General features: G+C 35.0%; 1 protein-coding gene across 3 annotated transcripts in view; it reads left to right on the plus strand.

Moving 5' to 3' along the window:
- Cdh9 (cadherin 9) overlaps positions 1-21,238 on the plus strand; it is a 97,667-nt gene that overhangs the window by 28,830 nt on the left and 47,599 nt on the right. For 2 of the 3 annotated variants that reach the window (XM_041632228.1, XM_041632229.1), the window contains exon 2: positions 15,143-15,406. In XM_041632228.1, coding sequence (XP_041488162.1) covers positions 15,182-15,406 — 225 coding nt within the window. In that variant the 5' untranslated portion in view covers positions 15,143-15,181. Of the gene's footprint in view, positions 1-15,142; positions 15,407-21,238 lie in introns of those variants that run through there. The other variant, XM_041632230.1, reaches the window with a different exon arrangement.

Genomic DNA, 21,238 nt, shown 5'->3' on the forward strand with positions numbered 1-21,238 from the left:
CCGCTCCCTCCCCTTCTGCTCCTTCTACCGATCCCCTTCTTCTCCCCCATCCCACCCCTTCTCCACTTCTCAGAGAGGGTGAGGCTTCCCACGGGGTGTCAATAAAGTCTATCACATTGCTTTGAGACAGGACCAAGCCCCCCTATGTAGGCTAGCAAGGTATCCCTCCATAGAGAATTGGTTCCAAAAGTCCAGAACAAGAATTTCCATCATGGCTTAGAATGTTGAACATTTCCTTAAGTATTTTTTAGCCTTTTACTCTTTGAAAAAAGAAATTGAAGGAGATATCAGAAAATAGAAAGATCTCCCATGTTCTTGGATAGGTAAAAACAACATAATTAAAATAGCAACTCTACCAAAAGCAATCTACAGATTCAATGCAATCCCCATAAAAATCTCAACACAATTCTTCAAGACCTCAAAAGAAAAATATTCAGCTTCATATGGAAAAACAAAAATCGCAGGATAGCCAAAACAATTCTATATAATAAGGAACCTTCTGAAAATATCACCATCAATGACATCAACCTCCGTTATAGAGCTACAATAATGAAAACAGCTTGGTATTGGCATAAAAACAGATAGGCTGACCTATGGAATCGAATCAAAAACCAGATATTAATCCACACAACTATGAACACCTGATTTTTGACAAAAAGCTAAAATTATACAATGGAATAAAGAAAGCATCTTCAACCAATGGTGTTGGCATAAATGGATGTCATCATGTAGAAGAATGCCATACACTGAGAGAATGGGCATGTTCTATCGGGAACTCACCAAGGCCAGCTGGCCTAGGTCTGAAAAAGCATGGGATAAATCCGGACTAGCTGAACATAGCGGACAATGAGGAATACTGAGAATTCAAGAACAATCGCAGTGGCTTTTCGATCCTACTGCACGTACTGGCTTTGTGGGAGCCTAGGCAGTTTGGATGCTCACCTTATGAGACCTGGATAGAGGTGGGCAGTCCTTGGGCTTCCCACAGGTCAGGGAACCCTGATGTTCTTCGAGCAGATGAGGGAGGGGGACTTGATCGGGGGGGGGGGAGGGAAATGGGAAGCGGCTGCAGGGAGGAGGCAGAAATCCTAAATAAATAAATAAATAAATAAATAAATAGATAAATAAAAAAGAATGCCATAGATCCATATCTATCCCCATACACAAAACTCAAGTCCAAATGGATTAAAGACCTCAATATAAATCCAACCACACAGAGCATGGATGTTTATAAGTTGTTTATTCAAAAGCAAATACACTTAATTTTGGGGAAAAATGACAGTGTGGACAGAGGCAACTGGAGCAGTCAGTACACATGACATACAATATTAAACTATTTTGTTTATTTTAAGGTAATGATTTAATTACATTTCTCTCTTAACATTTCCTCTCTCTAAAATTCCTCATATATATTCTTCAATTCTGCTAATACCTATTTACTTATTTTTTAATTAATTATTATTGCAAGCATGTGTGTATAAACATGGATATTCCTAAATATAACATGTTGAGTCCATGTAATATTGCTTCTACTTATGTTTTCAGAACTGGCCATTTGGCAAAGTATAAACTACCTTTTTTCCTTTCATCTTAATTCAGTTGCCTATAGTTTTTTGTTTGAGGTTGAGTACTCATGGGTTTTCCCCCATCAAAGTTGTCGTGTTTATTGATGTTAAATAGAAAAAGAAGAGAAAAGAAAAGCATGGGTTCTCGTGGTTATGCTGTGTTTCGCTTCCCTTTTGGAGGACAAAGTATTTATCATGATTACTAGACCCCTGAGATTCTGCTGTTTATTGTGTGTGGAAAGAGCAATTCTCGTTTAAAATTTCAAGCCCTTTTTAATGTCAAATATAAGTGTGTGTGTGTGCACATACACATATGGAATTTAGTATCAACAAATGAGATAAAATAGGAAATATGTTTCTTTCTATGTCTAATAGGACAACCTTCAATTGTATCCATTCCCTTTTTTCTTTCTTTCTTTCTTTCTTTCTTGGCAAAGCAACATAACTTCATTCTTCTCATAAAAAAAAAACAGCTATGTGCATGTGGTTAATTACTGTTTTACTTTCCTTTCATTAGCAGCATTTAAGCTACTCATAGCCTGGCTGCCAAGACAATAGCCTGGGGGGATTCTGTTCCCCCAGACAATGGTTTCTTCCACTAATGTTAGTTCTAACCAAATCTCTCTCTTTCTACCAAGACTAGAGATTCACAGGCTAGGGTGAAAGGGCTAGGGTATAAACCTGTGAGCAGAGAGAGTAGAGAGTACTGGCTCACTATCTCTAATTGCTGGCATCCTGGAACCACTTCCTTTCACACTGCCTGCAACTCAAAACAAACAAACAAACAAAAAAATGAAGCCCTTCTAAGCTCTTCCCTTTTACTTCCTGTCAATTAGTTGCTAGGCAAATTAATTTTACTTAATTAAATGAATGCAACACATCTTTACATAGTTAACAAATACAACACAAACAAATGCAACATATTTACATCCTAAATAAAGGTAGTAGAAACACATGTAACACACCTTCAGACAGTTAAAGTAATATTCCACAGCATAAACAAATGTAACACATCTTTACCCAGTTAAAATAATATTCTACAACACCAGATTTTATTTATCTGTCCTTCTGTTGATTTTACCTAGGCTAATCCTTAATGTGAACATTGTGAATTGTGGTCTAGTAAACATGGACATGTTGCATTCTACATTGTTTAGGTAGACTATTTTGCAGAAAGTATTTAGCCACTCAATCCACAGTGTATTTTATATCTAAAGATTCTTTGTTGGCATCTATTTAATCTACATGTAGGCGAGAATGCAATATTGAAATCACCCATCGCTATTGTTTTGAAGTCGATCTGTATTTCTATTTCAAATAGTTCTGGCTTTTGGAAATTGGTCTTATTATGAGGATACGGTTAGAATTTTGCTGGTTGGCTTATTTTCTTATCAGTGTTAAGTGACAGTTGAAATCTACTTGATCAGAAACTCATAGACATGCCTGCTATACTTCTAGTTGTATTTGTATGATAATCTTTTTTCTTCCAGCTTTTCTTTTCAGTTATGAAAATGATTGTCTTTGGAAGTGAGAGGTATTTGTTGGAGGTAAAATATAATGATCCTCTTTCGTAATTAAATGGTCTTCTCTGTATCCTTTGATTGGAGAACAAATACCATTAACATTCAGTATTATTATTGAATGGTGCCTATTGATTCTATAGTATTTTGAATTTTATTGTGTTTTTTACTTTCTGAACCCTAAATAGATAAAATGTTTCTCTGGGATTCTGTAACATCATACATGTTATGTATATTTCTTTTCTTTAACATTATCTTGTAATACTGGATTAGTTGTTCTTGAATTCTTTAACTTCCGTTCATCTCACAAATTTACTTCTTCAGTGTGAAGGATAGCTTGCTGACTATTGTAACATTGTGTTAGAACTCTCTGTCTTTAAGAGCTTGAAATACAGAGTTTCACTTCACACTGGTTTTGAGAGTTTTTGTTGAGATATAAACTATTGATTGGGAGTCCCTCTGTGTGCTGTGATTACCATTAATGAATAAAGAAACTGCCTTGGCCTGTTGATGGGGCAGAACTTAGGTAGACGGGGCAGACTGGACTGAATGCTGGTAGAAAAAAGGGCAACCTTCATCAGGCGATGAAAGGAGACAGAGACAGAGACCCACATGGGAGCACCGGACAGAAATCTCAAGGTCCAAATCAGGAGCAGAAGGAGACGGAGCACGAGCAAGGAACTCAGGACCACGAGGGGTGCACCCACACACTAAGACAATGGGGATGTTCTATTGGGAACTCACCAAGGCCAGCTGGTCTAGGTCTGAAAAAGCATGGGATAAATCCGGACTAGCTGAACATAGCGGACAATGAGGAATACTGAGAATTCAAGAACAATTGCAGTGGGTTGGCTTTGTGGGAGCCTAGGCAGTTTGGATGCTCACCTTATGAGACCTGGATAGAGGTGGGCAGTCCTTGGGCTTCCCACAGGTCAGGGAACCCTGATTGCTCTTCGAGCAGATGAGGGAGGGGGACTTGATCGGGGGAGGGGGAGGGAAATGGGAAGTGGTTGTGGGGACGAGGCAGAAATCCTTAATAAATAAATAAATTAAAAAAAAAAAAGAAAAGAAAAAAGGGCAGAGTCAGGGGATGCCATGTGGCCTCTGCCAAAGGAGATAGGTGTGCTGAAACTTTGCCGGTAGGCCACGACCTTGTGGTGATATACAGATTAATAGAAATGGGTTAAATTAAGATGTAAAAGTTAGCCAATAAGAAGCTAGATCTAATGGGTCAAGCAGTAATTTAAATAATACATTTTTTGTGTGATTGTTTTGGTTCTGGGCAGTCGGGACGAACAAGCAGCTCCTTGCAACAAACTATTATTAAATTCATCCAGTCTTGCTTTCTTTCAGTTTTCAATATTTCTTATGTGTGTGTGCCTGTGAGAGTGTGGGCTCACACAGGTGTGAGTGGACTCTGTTTTACCCATATTCAGATTTGCAGAGATTCTTTGTCCCTTTTGCTTTGTCATTCTGCATGATTCCTGCATCAAAGTGACCACTATCTTTTCCCTAGATTTGTAAATGGTGTATACTTTGATTTCATTCGCATGTATGTTTTATACAGTTGACCATTTACTGTGTTTCAAAAGAGTCATATGCACAAAAAATAAGTAATAGCCAATTAACATAATTCTTAACTATTTTTTGTGAGAACAAAAGAACAATAACAGTGCTTTATGTATGAAAGTAATTTGAATAGCTTAAGGTGGTGTTACAGGTGATAAGTGTAGGAATGGAGATAAAATTAGATTATTAAGACAGTTAATTAGCATTAAAACAATAGAGAAGAAGTAGAAAAGGGAAATGATTAGAAGAGAGAAACAAAAGATGAGAGCAGACACAGTAGCTCCAGTGGAGGGAGAATGAAAAGAGAAATGAGAAAAAACAAGGGCTTTAGAAAACTTAACCCTATACCAACTCCACACTGTGCCATTTGTAAAATCTTTTCTGAAAATGGACAACTAAGGAAACAAGAGAATGTGAGGGATAGTACACTGTAGTCTAAAGAATCATTATCTGTGTGATCATTCTGAACATTAAGTGACAATCTGCCTCCATGCAAGTGCACACTGCATTTTCCGTGTGTCCCCTTAGCAGAGACGCTCACTCTTCATATCCCACCGCTTGCCAGAGTATTGAGAAGACTGTTTTTAAGCTACATTTCATTCCATTCTTTGGGAATCTCCCAATAAGAGCAGGACATTCGTGTTATTTAGTTTTCTGTGTTGTTCTTTGTGGTGGTTTTCTTGCAATTGTTGGGTGCTGTGGATGCCTAGACAGTGTATATGTGACTGGATATGATTTCAGTCTGAGTAGGCTGGAAAGGGTCATCAATAAGCAGTACATTGTTGTATCTTGGAACCCAACAATTTTCAGAAAATGCCACATTTCTCTCTTCTGAAGATCCAGTAAATCTTATTGTTTTCTATGGCACAGGCCAGTTTCCCATTATGTAAGGCACTGTCTGTGTGTCAATTTGTTTGTTTCTATTTTATCGTATTGTATTTTCTTTATTTTGTTATTATTTATTAGGTACGATTTTGTCTGCTAAGAAGAGATAGAAATGGAAAAAGGATGGAAGAGGAGGTGGGAAGATATAGGAAGAAGATTTTCAAACCATAACGAGACTATATTGTATTGAAAAAACATCCACTTTCAGCTAAAAAATAAATAATATTTCTTTAAAAACTAAAAATAAAAAGTTTCAAGGGCCACTGAATCAGATTTTATCTGCTCTACCAAGAGGTCTTCTGCAGGCCGAGACATAGAGAAAGGTGTTTAGGACTAGCCCTCTGTTGTCAGCCAGGTCTGAGTACAAAAGAAACTCCACAGTGTTAGCAAGAGAACTTTGAAAATGGCCTTTGCCTAAATTTAAGGCCAGTCTGATGCACATATTTAGTGCGTTCCAGACCAGACAGAGCTACACCGTGATGTAAACATACATACATACTTACACACATATATATTAAAAGTAAATAAAATAACCTCTTGCTGTTGCAATTGTCAGAATCAGAGGATAGATGACTTTAACTTCCCATGTCCAGTATCTGGACTGCATTTTGCCTTCCTAATTGGATTGTAAACCTGCTTGCTGACATATCCAGTATTGGGGGTCTTCCTGGAATCTCTGGATTTTTGTTGTTGCTCTTTGCTTTTTTTTTTCTTTTTTCCTCCATCTCCCTCTTTGAAAACCTGTAGTTGTGCTGGTCTTCTGACCCCCAGTTTTTTCTAACTATGGGTTATAACTTGTATGATGACTCTGACTCTTTTATGTCTAAAGCAATAGCCACAATCCTCCTTAGCTGCCCTTCCAGGGGGAAAGAATCCTTAATTGGGATTGAACTTTACTGGATACGAAGAAAAAAAAAAACGTTTCTTTTTCTAAAGGTTTCTTTCTTTCTTAGCTACTGAAATGAGTGGTTTTCCACCATCACCCCCCCTCCTAGCACAGCTCTTCTCCAACTACTCATGCTTTAGTCTCTGAAGATTCTTACTCTTGTCATGTGGCTGTCATCCCCCATCTTCTGTCTGGTGAGACTCAGTGAGAAGCAGATACGGGAGAATGACTCATATGGCACAGTCATTAACTTGCCTCTGACAGACTCTGATGTTCATTTCTGACACAGAAAGCTGACATGAAATCACAGACTGAAAATATATTTATAGCTTTTCTCTGCTGATTAAAACTTTGACACACAAATGCAAGTTCCGCTTACATTTGCCCAGCAGATGAAATACCATTGAGTAAATGACTTCTAATACTAGCCTTTTCTTCAGATATGATGCATAGATTGCCTCTGTATGGCTATACATGATTCTGTTAGAATTAATTTCCCATAGATGTCCAAAAATGCCTATAAAGCAAGCATCTCACTCTCATTTGTCAAAAGAATAACTATCCATAGTCCCTCACGGTTTTGTAAAATAATGTATTCCAAAGAGTTATCATAGGTCCTTCAACTTTCCACTTAGAAAGATTTAATCTACTTCCAATTCTTCTCCCTAGTGCCTCGCTGTCTTCAATTTTTAGGGACATTCATGTTCATTGTTAAATTACATTGAAAACAAAACAAGAACAAAACCCTCACAGACTCCATTCTTTTCTCTAAATCACTCAAATAATCAATTTGCTTATGGCTTTATGTCAAGCTATTCCCATTATGTTACTTCCCTGATAACACTGAGTATTTCCTTGAAAGTGATTTTTTAAAAACTAGACTGGCTGATGATTGTATCTGAAATAATTTCTCACTAATAATATACTGTAAACTCAAGTTGAATTTTAATATCTGTGTTTTCTCAACTTCCCTTGAACTGGACTTATTATTGAATGTATGATTTTAGTTATGCCCACTTGTTTAATGATGAATTATTCACCACATTGATGGAACAAAGCCTCTGCCTGATTTGGTTCACTATTGAGGTGGTTAGTGATAATTCTCAATGAGGAACGGTTGTAGAATAACACAGGAGATTGATTTGGAACGGGATAGGAGTAGGGGATTGCTGTGAGTTATTATGTAGGTAATAATGGCCTCTGGGTACATCTATTGGTATTGGTTTAGATAATGGATGTAAGAAGTCCATTCCACAGTTTGTAAATCTACTTATTGGATTAGGATACTGGACTGTGTAAAAGCAAGCAAGCCGAGCCCATTCATTCACTGCTTTCTGATTGTGGACACAATGTGGCCAGTTGCTTCAGGTTCCTGATGATTCTGTGTCCCTGCCATGGTGGGCTAGAACATTAACTGTGGATGAAACTAAGCCCTTCTTTTTCGAACTGCTTTTGCCAGGAAATTTATTTACAACAACAGAAAAGGAAACAGAAAATTATGAAGGTGAAAACTTACTGACTTCAAAAATTTCAAAATACTTTACCTGTTTGGCTTCACTGCCTTAGCCACGTTCACTTATCTTTAGCTGCAACTGTTTGTCTTCAAAGACTTTTTCCATAAGACACACTTCTACCCAGTTTCCTACCACAGAATTCTGTTTGCTTCATCTCTCTTGGGATGTTTTTAAACATTTAAACTTTGGTACCTTTCTCACTTCTTCTATGATTCTGTTAAAATGTCATCCTAATAGAGAATTTCTCTCTGTTAAAAATACATAAAAATAAAAAAACTTTCATTCACATGTAATTTAATATTATAAAATTTAATTTTCTTTATTTTCCTAGATCAGACTAATCAATAATATAGTTTCAATTTTACAAAAAAAATGAAAATTTAAGTCTAATTGTCTAAAACATTTCACCCATTTTCTTCTATATTACTAACTGCTGAAAAAAAACAGCAATTCCATGTATTTAAAATGATATTGAAAATTATTTTCAAGTCCCTAGTTTATTAGAACTTCTATAAATCATGTCTTGTATAATTTTCTCATCTAGCATTCTGTACAGGCTACCATATTTTACTTATTATTCATGTCTTATGAAGTTCCTCTTCGCAAGGAACGTACCTTTGACATTCTTTATTAATGGAGACGTTGGCTGTTTTGAAGAGCTGTACACCATTGATTAGTGGATACTCTGTCATACCAAGTTATGTGATGGTAGTTAAAGCAGGATTGTGCTTGCCAGATGGTAGAGGAACATCACAAAGGAAAGACTTGCATTATCTTCACATTATTTGAAGGGTACATGCTATACCTTCTTGATAATGATCTCACTCTCCTGCGGTGTTGTGACTTACCCAGTATAGTATTATGGATTTCACCAAATTATTATTTGGCTTGTTGTGCAAGGAAACTTGCTCTGTCCCGTTGTTAAGAAACTTGAATACTGCTTCTTCCTCATAATGGCAAAATATAAACATAAATTACTTGCTATACGTTTTTCCCTAAATTTCTTTACACAATTATTAAATCAATCACTCATGTTTATAACTATAAAGTTGATGATTCTTATGTTATTTATTAGACTATAATGCAACATTACCAATTATGCTGTAAAAGTTATTTTAGTGTGGGCAATTAGGAGTCCATTCATAACTTTTATACTCAGATTAATATAGTAGTTCTGCTTCACTTGCGTATGTGTTTTATAACACTGCTTTACTGTACAGCAATACAAGCTGTTTCAAACTCATCACATGTCTGTTTCTTCCTTTCGTCTGAGAACTGATCATTTGCCGTTTTATTTTGTTGGATCATGGTATTTATTTCAATCCATGTTTTGGGTTGCAAGTCAGTTTATTGGTGATTGTTGATATTATTTTAGGACTTCTCTTTGACATATCTAATAATTTGCATTTTGTCCATAGGATGTATACATCTCTACATTTTCTAATAGCTAGTCTTTTGATCTGTATTATAGTAAGCGAGTTTACACTGGTTTGACATTGCATTAACACTGGATTTCTTACCTCTGAATTTTATCAAATAATATTTAACCAACTTACTTCACTGTTTAATTGCAGGGTATAAAAACATCATGATAAATTTTGCCAACCGACCCCCAGGGGAAATGTCTTTATTCTCTGCAGCAGAGAGTGTCTGTGCAATTCTTTTTCCATTGCTGTCAGAAGCAGCACCCATTTTAAAGATGCATGAGTATCTTCTTTCTTACCACACTCATCACTAAAATTCTTTCATCATTTGGAGCAGAGACCAATTCTTTTGTTAGGCTGTGAGTCCCCTTGGAATTAGCCTTCTAGACCTCAGCTCTGAAAGATTTTCTTTTCTTTTAATTTGAATGTAATAAGGTACAGTCCTGAAACCCCTATTGTAAAATGTAATAGGTTTTGAAAATTGAAAGTTTTATGACCTACCATTGTATTATTATACAGGACAGTGTTCATAAGTAAACCTAATGTGACTTGCCTCTCTCTGCACCCCCCTTCTTTTCTCACATCTTCCCTTCTCAGCAGCCACTGGAAAGTTTTGATATTTTGGAGCTTCATAAATTTGCCTAGTTCCGAATGCCATATAACCTGAGTAATTACACACACACTTCTCGTAAGAGAGTCAATTATGTAGAAATTTGAATTTACATTTCTTTGAGCTTTTTGGTGTCTTAAAACCCCATTTAATTTTTATCATTAAGTTATAATCTGCTTCCTGAGTGTTCAGAAAATTATGTATGTGTTCCCTTTTCTAAAAGGCATTTGGGGGCCTGGAGAGATGACTCAGTATTTAAGGTTGTTCATTGCTCTTCAGAAGCCCCAAATTAAACTTCCAGAAGCCAAGTCAATTGATTCACAACTGCCTGTGTTTCTTGCTCTACAGAATTGAATACTCTATGCAGATCTCTGTGTGTTTACCTATGTATGTGATGCATACACATGGAATAAAAGTGAATAAATATCTAAAATTTGAACATGAATAAACAACATGTAAAATTGACTATGCATTTTCTTGGCAAAAATATTTTATAATACGATAAATAGAAACAATTGCTATGCCAGATTATAAAACTTTTATCCCTTTTAAATATTGCAAAGGACGTCTTTGTTGTCGGTGGTATAACAGTAATGAAGAATTCTTGTTGTTCTTTATCATCTTAGCAAAGAGTTTTATGGTTTTGTTTCAACCTTTCTACTGGGATGTGGTCAAACTTCATGCTGATATGAAATTTCTTAATTGCTAACACTTGCAGAATGTTTTATATCTGTATTTGTCTCCTATATTTTCTTTTTCCTTTTCTATTTATTCTTCTATCATATATTACACCACAACTGCAGTTTCCTCCTCTCCTTCCTGCCCTCCATACCCTTCACCCATACCTCCCTTCTTCGCCATGTCCACTTTTCCTTTCCTCTCAGAAAAGGGCAAGTCTCAGAAATATCAACCAGCCATAGCACAGCAAGTTAACGGTAAGACCAGGCACACCTCTCATAATAAGCCTCGACAGGGCAATTCAATAGGAGAAAAAGGAAACCAAAATCAGGCAAAAGATACGACACAGACCCTTGAGCCCACTGAAAGAACTCCCACAGGAACATCAAGATACACAACCATAACATATATTCAGAGAATTTAAGTCAGACTCATTCAGGTTTTCTGATTTTCATTTCAGTCTCTAAGAGCCCATATAAGCCATGGTTAGTTGATTCTGTGGGACATTTTGTATTGGCATCACCACTGCTAGTTCCTACAATCCTTTGTTCCCATCTTCAGCAGGATTCCCAAAACTCTGCCTATTGCTTGACTGTAGATCTCTGCATCTGCTCCCATCAGCAACTGGGTTAAGCATATCTGATGACCGTGATCCATTACACTAGGCTCCAGTACAGGAGTATAGCAGAATACTATTAGGAGTCATTTCATTGACTAATTTATATTTTGGGGGGAGGACAGGCCTGCTCGTCTTTGTTTCTATTCTAGGTTTGTGGGATATCCATACTTTATTCCTGGCCCTCCAGGAAATGTCAGCCATGGCATATGGGTCTCAGAATGGACCTGACCATGCAACAAACCCTGCACTAACTTTACCCAGCAAATCTTGCATGTAGAGTAAGTGGCAGGTCAAAGGTTTTGGGGATGGAATGGTGTTCGAATCCCTCTAAGCAAGCCTTGCTTGGTTAGAGAAGATGGCCAGTTCAAACTTCCTATTTCCCATTATTAGGAATTTTTGCTAGGGTGAGCTTGTGGATTCCAGGGAGTTTCCGTTGTACGAGGTTTATGCATTGCTCCAGAAATGGTTTGAATGAGAATGACCCACACAGGTAGATATATTTAAACATTGCAGATTCAGTTTGTAAAACTTTTAAGAAGGATTCGGAGGTCTGGTCTAATAAGAAGTGGTATGTTATTAGTGACAGGTTTGAGATTTAAAACAACAACAATTAACAAAACAAACAAACAAATAAACATAGTCATTTCCAGTTATCTCTCTCAGCTTTGTTATTGTGGACCAAGATATATGATCTAATGTACAGTTCTAATGCCATTCTCCTGACAATGTACACCATGGATTCTAATGCTCTCTAATGGAAAATAGCAAATTAAATCCTTTTATATGTTCTTTTGGCCATAGTGTTTTGTCATGCCAATAGAAATGTAATACATATGAGTAATGTGTAGCTTTCTTTCTCAAGAACTCAGATATGTCACTGAGAAAACTATAAATTATGAGTCAATTAAGACTACAACTGTAATATTTGGCAAAATTCTTTGCTGACTAGAAATTTCATAATGATAAAGTAGCAAACTTAACCACGAACACTTGTGTTATAAGTGCATTTCTTGTTAGAAACATTCATGACAAATAGTATTAAATGATCTCTCTGAAGAGACTGTATGGATGGTTTTGTAGTTGAGAACGTATATTGCTCTTGCATAAGATCATAGCACCCATATCATGTGATCATAACTGTTTTATAACTCCAGTGCCTGTGGTTCCAATTCCTTCTTCTGGACTCCAGGGGCAACAGAACTCAAATGGACGTATACTCACATGCAGCTGCACTCTCATATGCATGGTTAATAAATAAAGATTAGAAATATTCATTTTGATTATAATTATATGGGTATTTAGAGGCAGAAATATTCATTTTCAGTTAGGCATTTAACTGGTAAGCTTCTAACTTAAGTACAACAAAGTATATATTTTTCTTAATTCTAAAATAGAAATGAAATGGAATTGATATATAATTAAGTGAAGAAGGATATAATAATCAAATGATGTTCAATTTTTAAAACTAATAAGGTTCAAATGAATCGCTTGATTACAAAATCAATTTTAACCAAACTTTAAAATGCTGTAATCTGTAATACATTTGATGGTAGTTATTTATCAACAAAAGTGAGATTAACATGCAGAGCATTTAAGGCTGATAGACCTAATTAGGCATAGAAAATTTAGTAATCAGCTTGTTGCTATTGAATAAATAAAGGTTGTGAAGAATTTTTAATAAACCCCATGGGACATGAGATGCTAACTTTAAAACCAAATATAGCAGAAAACCTTTTAAAGTGTGCACTTTTATCTCAGAGCCAAAGAATGTGCAGGTGCTAAATTAGCCACAAGAGGTTTACAGTAATGTTTCCTAAATGTAAAACAAATCTACAAATAAAAGAGTTGACTAAAGTAAAGGTATTAAATCAGAGAGTGGCAAAGTTTATAAAAAAATCATTCTATAATTTATAGCAGACATGCTGTGTTGTTAACATGTAATCACACTTAATGCAAACTTCTGTGAACCTCAGTGAGAGCACCACAAATTTCATGATTGGTGTTAAGAAACAAAAATAATCTCTGACTCTGGTCAAAAGCAATAAACTTTCTACTTTCAATTTTTGCATCTGTCTCTGGTATTCTTTATACATTAGACTGACAGGCATTCAATAGGTGACCCAGGGTTGAAAATAAGCTGCAAAAGTATTAACCACTAATCCATTAGCCAGATAGTTTGACTCTAATAATAAGCGCCTGGTAGGTTGTGTGCAGGGCACAGAGAACTACAAATTTCTCACATCATGCATAGACACTGCACTATATCTAAATGAAGGTGGTCACTGTGCTGAATACTGAATGAATGAACATAAATGCTATGTTCATCATAAGAAGGTCATAAATCTACAATGAGAGATAAAACAGGGACATTTGAGGTGAGATGTGACACTTTAGAAACAATTACTTGGAAATTTATAAAAAGTATATAATAGAGACATGTCAAAAATGCAAATAATAGGCTTTTGAATGAACCAGATAAGATCTGTGCAGATCAGAGAAGGAATATAGGTAAAATTATTAATTGGGCAAATTTTAGATAAAGTCTTCAAATACACACACACACACACACACACACACACACACACGGTTTACACCCAATACAGCTTCAGCAGGAATTTGCATGAAACTCAGTGATATTTCATACTTCACTTTAAATATTTCTCAGAAATTTCATAGGGGCATTTGCAAAGTTATAGGAGTATAAGAAGTCACTTCCGTAGTCAAATTAAAGAAACGGGATATAGAAACTGAAGAGTGTGTGTTTGTGTGTGTGTGTTCCTATTAAGAATTATACACATTCTTATAAGAGAATTTTAGTAATCTGTATTCATTTCATTATATTTCTCGAAACATCATGATCCCTTACTGAAAAGACATGATAAATTTCATTGACACCCTCCCTACTCAATCTCTTTTCTGCCCTCCAACACTTTTCTAGTTAGCTAGATTGAGTTCTGAAGGGTATATTGGAAAATTTCCATGGATTCCATTGCACTGAAAAGGAGAGAAATTTTTTTTAGATTTTTAAGTTACACAGTTTCACAGTGTTTTTCATTCTCTAAAATCCGATATAGCCAGTAATATTAGATTTTCTAACTCAGATGTCTACATTCAAAAAAAGCAACAAACAAACAAGAAACAACAACAACAACAAACCCAGATGCACATCTACATTAAAACACTGTTTAGAAATGAACAGTATATCTCAAAATTCTCTGAAAGACTGATCAGCAAACTTAATGTCAAAATAAAATGCTCACAGTAGGAAAAAATCAGAGTAAAGAAAGTCTACTTTGTGTGTTTTTTTTTCTCTAATTAAATTTAGGACTTTTAACCTATTTTGCCTTTATGGAATCTAATTTTACTATTAGTGAAAAACTACTTTATTCCATACTCCCTTGCTTTAATTCAATTCATTTCTATAGTAGACCGTGGAGAGGGAGAACACATTCTGAAAAATGTTAGACAAGAGGAAATCGAATGCCATTTGCAGTGTATGTGTTCACTGACGTGTAGATATTTCTTCACTATTAATACTTACAACTTTAAAGAATTAATAATATAACTGTTGTATTAAGAGTTTAGTTTGCAGAATTATTAGTGGTTTGAATTTTTGTGCTTATTTTTTACTTCAATATTATCATCTTAAAAAGATGTTAAATAAGATTTTTGAAATATATATTTGCAATGTACTTATCCATATTTATGTAATCTTAGCAATTATTTGTATATTTCAATATTTATGATTTTAAAGACTGTTCTTTGATATATTTTTTAAAACTTACCTTTGTATATTTATAAACTTAAGTAGTATATAAAAGTATTTCAGTATAAAAGATACGCATCTTAATAAAATCATTTTTATTCTATAGGTCACACCTTAAAATTTTATCCTTCCGAAGTTGAAGATAATGAGGACTTACCACTGTCTTCCACTGATCATCTGGACTTGCATTCTCCATACAGTTGATAACAGCCCATTACAAGCAAAGGCTAACAGTCACTTACTTAGGAAGATGGCGAATTTGACAAAAGATGATGGAAAAATCCTCCATCGAACCAAGCGTGGCTGGATGTGGAATCAGTTCTTCTTGTTAGAAGAGTACACAGGTACAGACACTCAGTATGTAGGAAAGGTAAGATTTTTTTTTTCTAGAAAAACCAGAATTTGAATGTGATATGTATTATCCTTTACAATAACTCCGCATTACTAACAACTATCCTAAAATATTTGATGAGTTTTATTATCCTATGGTGTTATCATAAATTATTCCAAAGAGACTTGAATGAAATGTACCATTCACGTAATGATATAAATAAACATTTTTTATAGATATCAGAATGGGAAATCAGGTAGGTTGACCCACACCTCCCATTGCAACACTGGGAAAGATGAGTCAGGAGGATCACAAAATGAAGGTCAACTTGAACTATGTTGCTAGACCATCCATGAAAGAAAATAAGAAAAGGAAAGGAGAAAAAAAGAAAAGGGAAGGGAAGGAAAGGGAAGAAATGGAAAAGGAAAGGAAAGGAAAGGAATAAGCAGCAACAAGCAAAATAGTCATGACTTGTGGTCATGACTCATTATTTATTAGCTAGATATTATTCTATTTAGTATGCATATAAACAACACTAACATTGACATTTAAAAATCATGAATAAACTGGCTTTTGGGACCCTGCTCCTCTTACTGGGTTGCCTGGACCAGCCTTATACATAGGGGAGCGGGGGAGGTTTGAGTGCTTAGTCTTACTTCAACTTCATATGTCATATTTTGTTGAGATTCATGAGAGACTTGCTCATTCCTGAACGGAAATGAAGGAGGAGTGGATTGAGGGGTTGGAACAGAGGGGTAGTAGGGTGGGGTCCTGGAATGAGGAGAGATAGGAAACTGCTGCCAGGATGTAAAATAAGTATATATAGGTTTATAAATTTTTATTTACATATAAAAGATTTTCATCTGCTAAACAAATGACTGTCTTTGATTATTATTTAAAATCGTGAATGAATGCTTCATGCTTCATATGACTAAAAATAAAATGTAGTAATTATATATAATAAAATTTATCAATGTTTCTTAGTAACTAGTTCATGCAGTTTATAATAGAATGACTTGTATGAGAGATAACTTCTTAACATTCTGCTTCTTAAATCCAGCGAGCTGGGTGCCTGTGTGACTGCCATCTCGTAAACAATGGAGCAAAAACCTGAAGAAAGAGAAGATACTACCTTTAGGATGGTACACTGTAATGTCCATTTCAGCCTCCTTGACAGTTTCCCACCAGCCTTCAGGAAGGGGAATAGTAGAGTGATAATACAACTCATTCTTGGAGTCCTAGATTTGAGTTTGTCTCATTTTCTGTATCTTCGTTCTTTCCGTTTAACACTTTTATTGTTTTAGTTCACGGCCTCCTATAATTTTTATAATGACAACTTTTTACATTTATTACTGTTTATTTTCATAGCCAATTTCTTCTTATCCTTATAGCATTCTCCTGATCCCTCTTATTGTTCATAACATAGGCACAATTGTCAGGTGTGATGAGACCCTGATGTAACATCATGAATGATTTTACATTCTGACAATCAACCACTTGCCATACATTTATTTTTCTTTGTTCTTGACCTATTAGTATTAAAATTGAGAGACTGAGAATTGGTTCACTGAAAACAGAACATACATTAGAATAGGCAGAAAAGAATATAAAATATATAACTGATAGAAAAAACTATATCCATATCGTTCAAACCAGAAGGACATTTATCCTGAGAAATTGTCAAAATCTTGTTCTATTTCAATTTGTGTGGGCCAAGTACTTTTTCAAATACAGTCTCTGTTAACTGAAGCCTATTATTTCCTCTTTCTTGCGATCTCTCTTTCATGGCTACCTAGGTCATATACTTTAGCACAGTGCAGTTCACCTTCCATCCCATTTCTCTTGAGATTAGTCATATGGCATCCCTCTATATCCTTCATTTAACTTCACTTTCACAGTCTAGTTAATAGGTATCATCGGGACATTTCAAGTTCAACAAGCAAACATTTGTGTCTAAGGACTTGAAATTGCTTTGTGATTCTTTTTTTGTGGGGGGTCAATATATAAAGAATTCATTGTGGGTCACAGGCCACTGAAATGGTTCTGCCTGATAGTTTCACAGTTGCAGGAAAATGGTCACAGAGAAGGGAGATACTTATAATCCTATGACTGTTGAAGCCCCTTTTCCTATATTTGTGATTTAACTTAAAATTAAAATGTTTCCTAAGTACTGTTTATTAATTAATTTCTAAATGACATATCTTTTTCCAAATGTTGCAGTGAACATCTTAAAACATTAGCTGTGTCTACTCTCCTTTCCCTTTGCCTACTTATCTTAAACAGTAGGCTAAAAGGTGATATGGAAGATGATAATAATCATATTTTTGTCTAGGGAAGATTATAAATGCAAAACTGGTTTTCAATAATTTTCAGTTTTCTCCTGGAAATAATATGAAAATACAAGGAAACAATATAAAATACCTAATTTCCTTCTCAAAATATATGAGTTCTTTACTTTGTTAGTGCTCTTATCTTGCATGAGTAATTATTGTTCATATGTTTTAATATTAATGCTCCTTCCAACAGTTTTTAGAATTATTTATTTATCAAATCTCATTTATTATTACTTTAGCTGCTGTCTGGATGTTTATAAAACAACTATTAGCATATGCAAAGACCAATCATAACCTAAGCTTTAAGCCTTGTTATATGCTTAAACTCCATAAAAATTTATACTTTGAATGCAAAATGGACACAGATTTATGACTAAAGTACTATCATTTCCCCAATTAAATCTGCAATTTTTTTTTCCAGAGCCACTGCATTGGTAAATTAAACCTGGTGAATTAATCACTGGGCAACTTCCTCACACACTGAAATGGGAAAGGGGCCAGTGAGTTCTAAGAGAAAGAGATTTTCATAGTTTTATCTTAGTTTTGCAAAATAGATATTACAGGAAATAACAAAACATTATTTTACAGATAATATAAAATTATAAAGTTAGAAATGCATATGAACCTCAAAATAAAGTTAAGATTTCAATTAGACTTTGAAGAAATGGTTTTATGATGAACCAAATAAGAACAACTATAATTAGTACAATGCATATCCACACAATTAACCATGTGCTTTCTGGAACTGAATTCTATGTTCTTAAATAACTGCAAGACTCATGACTCATATGACAATTCTAATTCGGACATTTCTTCCATTTTAAATTATATTGTTGTTAACTTTGGTTAATTCTAAAACTGTTGGAATATTTTCTTACTTGATAATATGACCAGGAAGGACTAGTAAAACTTGTATGGGTAGACAGACATAATAATGACAATTTGTCGAAGAAGTCAAAAATGAAAGAGAGAGAGAGAGAGAGAGAGAGAGAGAGAGAGAGAGAGAGAGAGAATATGACTCACTCAACTCTTGGAAAAGAGCCTTTCAAATCTTGTACCTCTCAAACACTTCTGAAAACTCGTGTCCTCTTTTGTTTTGTTTTGTTTATATTTTCTATTTATTTGTTTTCATACATGGCACCTTCGTCCTCCTCTAGGAAGGAAAAATGTCAGAAGAAATTGTTAACTCAGTTCCTCTATGTTATCACTATTCAAACTTTGAGAAGATCTTTGTTCTAAAGTTAGCTGTTGAATTTTTATAATTTTCACACCTAGTTGTGTACCCTATTACTCATATCATCATGAGTATAGTCACAGTGTTCATAAGCAATATTTGACCTTCACTGTGCACTTTCTGATTGGTTACAGCAACATTTTGGATAACAGAGGGGATACAGTTGCAAATATAAAATTGATGAGAATTTTGTTTATATTTATTTTCAACTATGGAAATTTATCCTCTGCATATTTACAGAGGCTCATTTGTGGGCTGAAGAATATATAGGGTAATGGGCAATAGCTCACTTTCTGCTTATAGAAATTTTATATATAATTTGTGATATAGAAATAACAAGGAAAAGTGAGATTGGAAAGAGAAATGGACTCTGAAATTTACTGAAGTTTACCTGGTGCAGTCACTGTAAGTTACAGTGATTTTCAGAATCCAAATAAAATAGCTTTATAAATGTTTTAAATTGTCATTATTTTGTTCAGTGTATGCAGCAGCCATACTCTGATTTATGAATGCATTTATTCCAGAATTCTCTTCATAGCCCAGTCATTTAAAACTCAGAACATATACGAAAAATATTAAATATTATGACCAATTACTCACGACAGCTTACCCAGGCTAGTTTTACACCACAGCATAAAAAAATCACCTTCAGGGCTGGAGAGGTGGCTCAGCGGTTAAGAGAACTGACTGTTCTTCCCGAGGACCCGGGTTCAATTCCCCGCACCCACATGGCAGCTCACAACTGTCTGAAGATCCTGTTCCAGGGGATCTGACACCTTCACATCAATGCACATAAAATAAAGTTAAATAAACCATAAAAAAATAAAAATAAATCACCTTCAAAATAAAGCTCCATCTTCTATCATGAACTACCAACACTGTTACTGAACATTCATCTTTACTATTTCTGTTGTACAATGCCTCATAACATGGAATTAGACTTACTTACTTTCCAATGCAATCTCCATATCTTAAATGAAAAAATAATAAATTAATACTTATTTATAAGTAAATTATGCATCAAATAATACTGAATTAAGATTTGCAGCTATTGTTATATATCCTTAAGTTTAATTTTAAGGAAGTTTATTTATTTGCATGTTTATTAATTAATTTCTTTATGTAACATTCTGATGGCAGTTTCCCCTTTCTTTCTCTTCCCAGTCCCTCCCACCACTTCCTCTCTCCCTCACCCCATCTACCACCTCCTCCACTGCTTCTCTTCAGGAAAGGGCAGGCCTCCAAGAGATATGAACCAGTCATGCTATATCAGGTTGAAGTGATACTAGTCACATCTTTTTCTAGTAACCCTGGTCAAGGCAACCAGGAAGGAGGAAAAGTTCCTAAGAGCAGGCAACAGAGTCAGACACAACTCTTGCTCCAACTGTTAGGAGCAGCTCTACAAGAGGGCCAAGTTACAGAACTGTAACATATATGCAGAGTCTTAAGTCTGTCCCATGCAGGCTTCCTGGATGTCAGTTCAATCTCTGTGAGCCCCTATGAGCCCAATTCAGTTATTCTGTGGGTGGTCTTGTTAGGTTCTTGACCCCTATAGAAGAACTTTAATTTTTACAGATCCTTCCTCCTCTCCCTGCGTCCTGGGATTAATGTTATGTCACCACACTTGACAGAAATTCAAGCAATTTTTAAAAATCTAGTCTTTATCAATTAATGCTATAATTTTAATGCTTTATAAAATTAAAATGTAAGATTGATCATGACATGTCACATAAAATATTATATAGTCCTTCTTTGCTGTTCCTATACATGTTTCTGTGATGAAACTTTACATTTGGTATGCAGAGTTTAACAGCCAATATTATTTTGATGCTAGGGAGAATTCTCAATGTTAAGCAACAACAGTTTCTAGATTCTATGTGTGTATCGATCAACTACATTTCTGAAAATTTGTAACTTCTACAAAATAAACCAATCTTTTACTCACGTAGGAAATGGTTAAATATGGTAGATATCTATTTATAATTTTGTTACTAAGTTTTGGTATGAATTTTTGTACTTCATAGCATCTTATTCAATGAATGCTAAAAATTCCTTTGAACACAGTTAGCAGAACACTGTTAACTCTTGGCAAAAGGAGAGAATAGATGAAGTCATCTGTATCCTAAATGATATTTGTGACTACAATAAGCTCAATGGTATTTTCACTTCCAGGCTATGACAGCTACCTGCCAAAATGCTATTTCTGGGTTAAGGAGACATAAGAAACTGGGAGTTTAATTAGCCCTGCATTGCCCGATGAAACATTAGTGCTGTTCTATAAATGAATGATGTATGTCTGTTTGT

Source organism: Microtus oregoni, unplaced genomic scaffold (assembly GCF_018167655.1).
Source record: "Microtus oregoni isolate MIOR12 unplaced genomic scaffold, Mior012 000040F_ref0000088, whole genome shotgun sequence".
NCBI lineage: Eukaryota > Metazoa > Chordata > Mammalia > Rodentia > Cricetidae > Microtus > Microtus oregoni.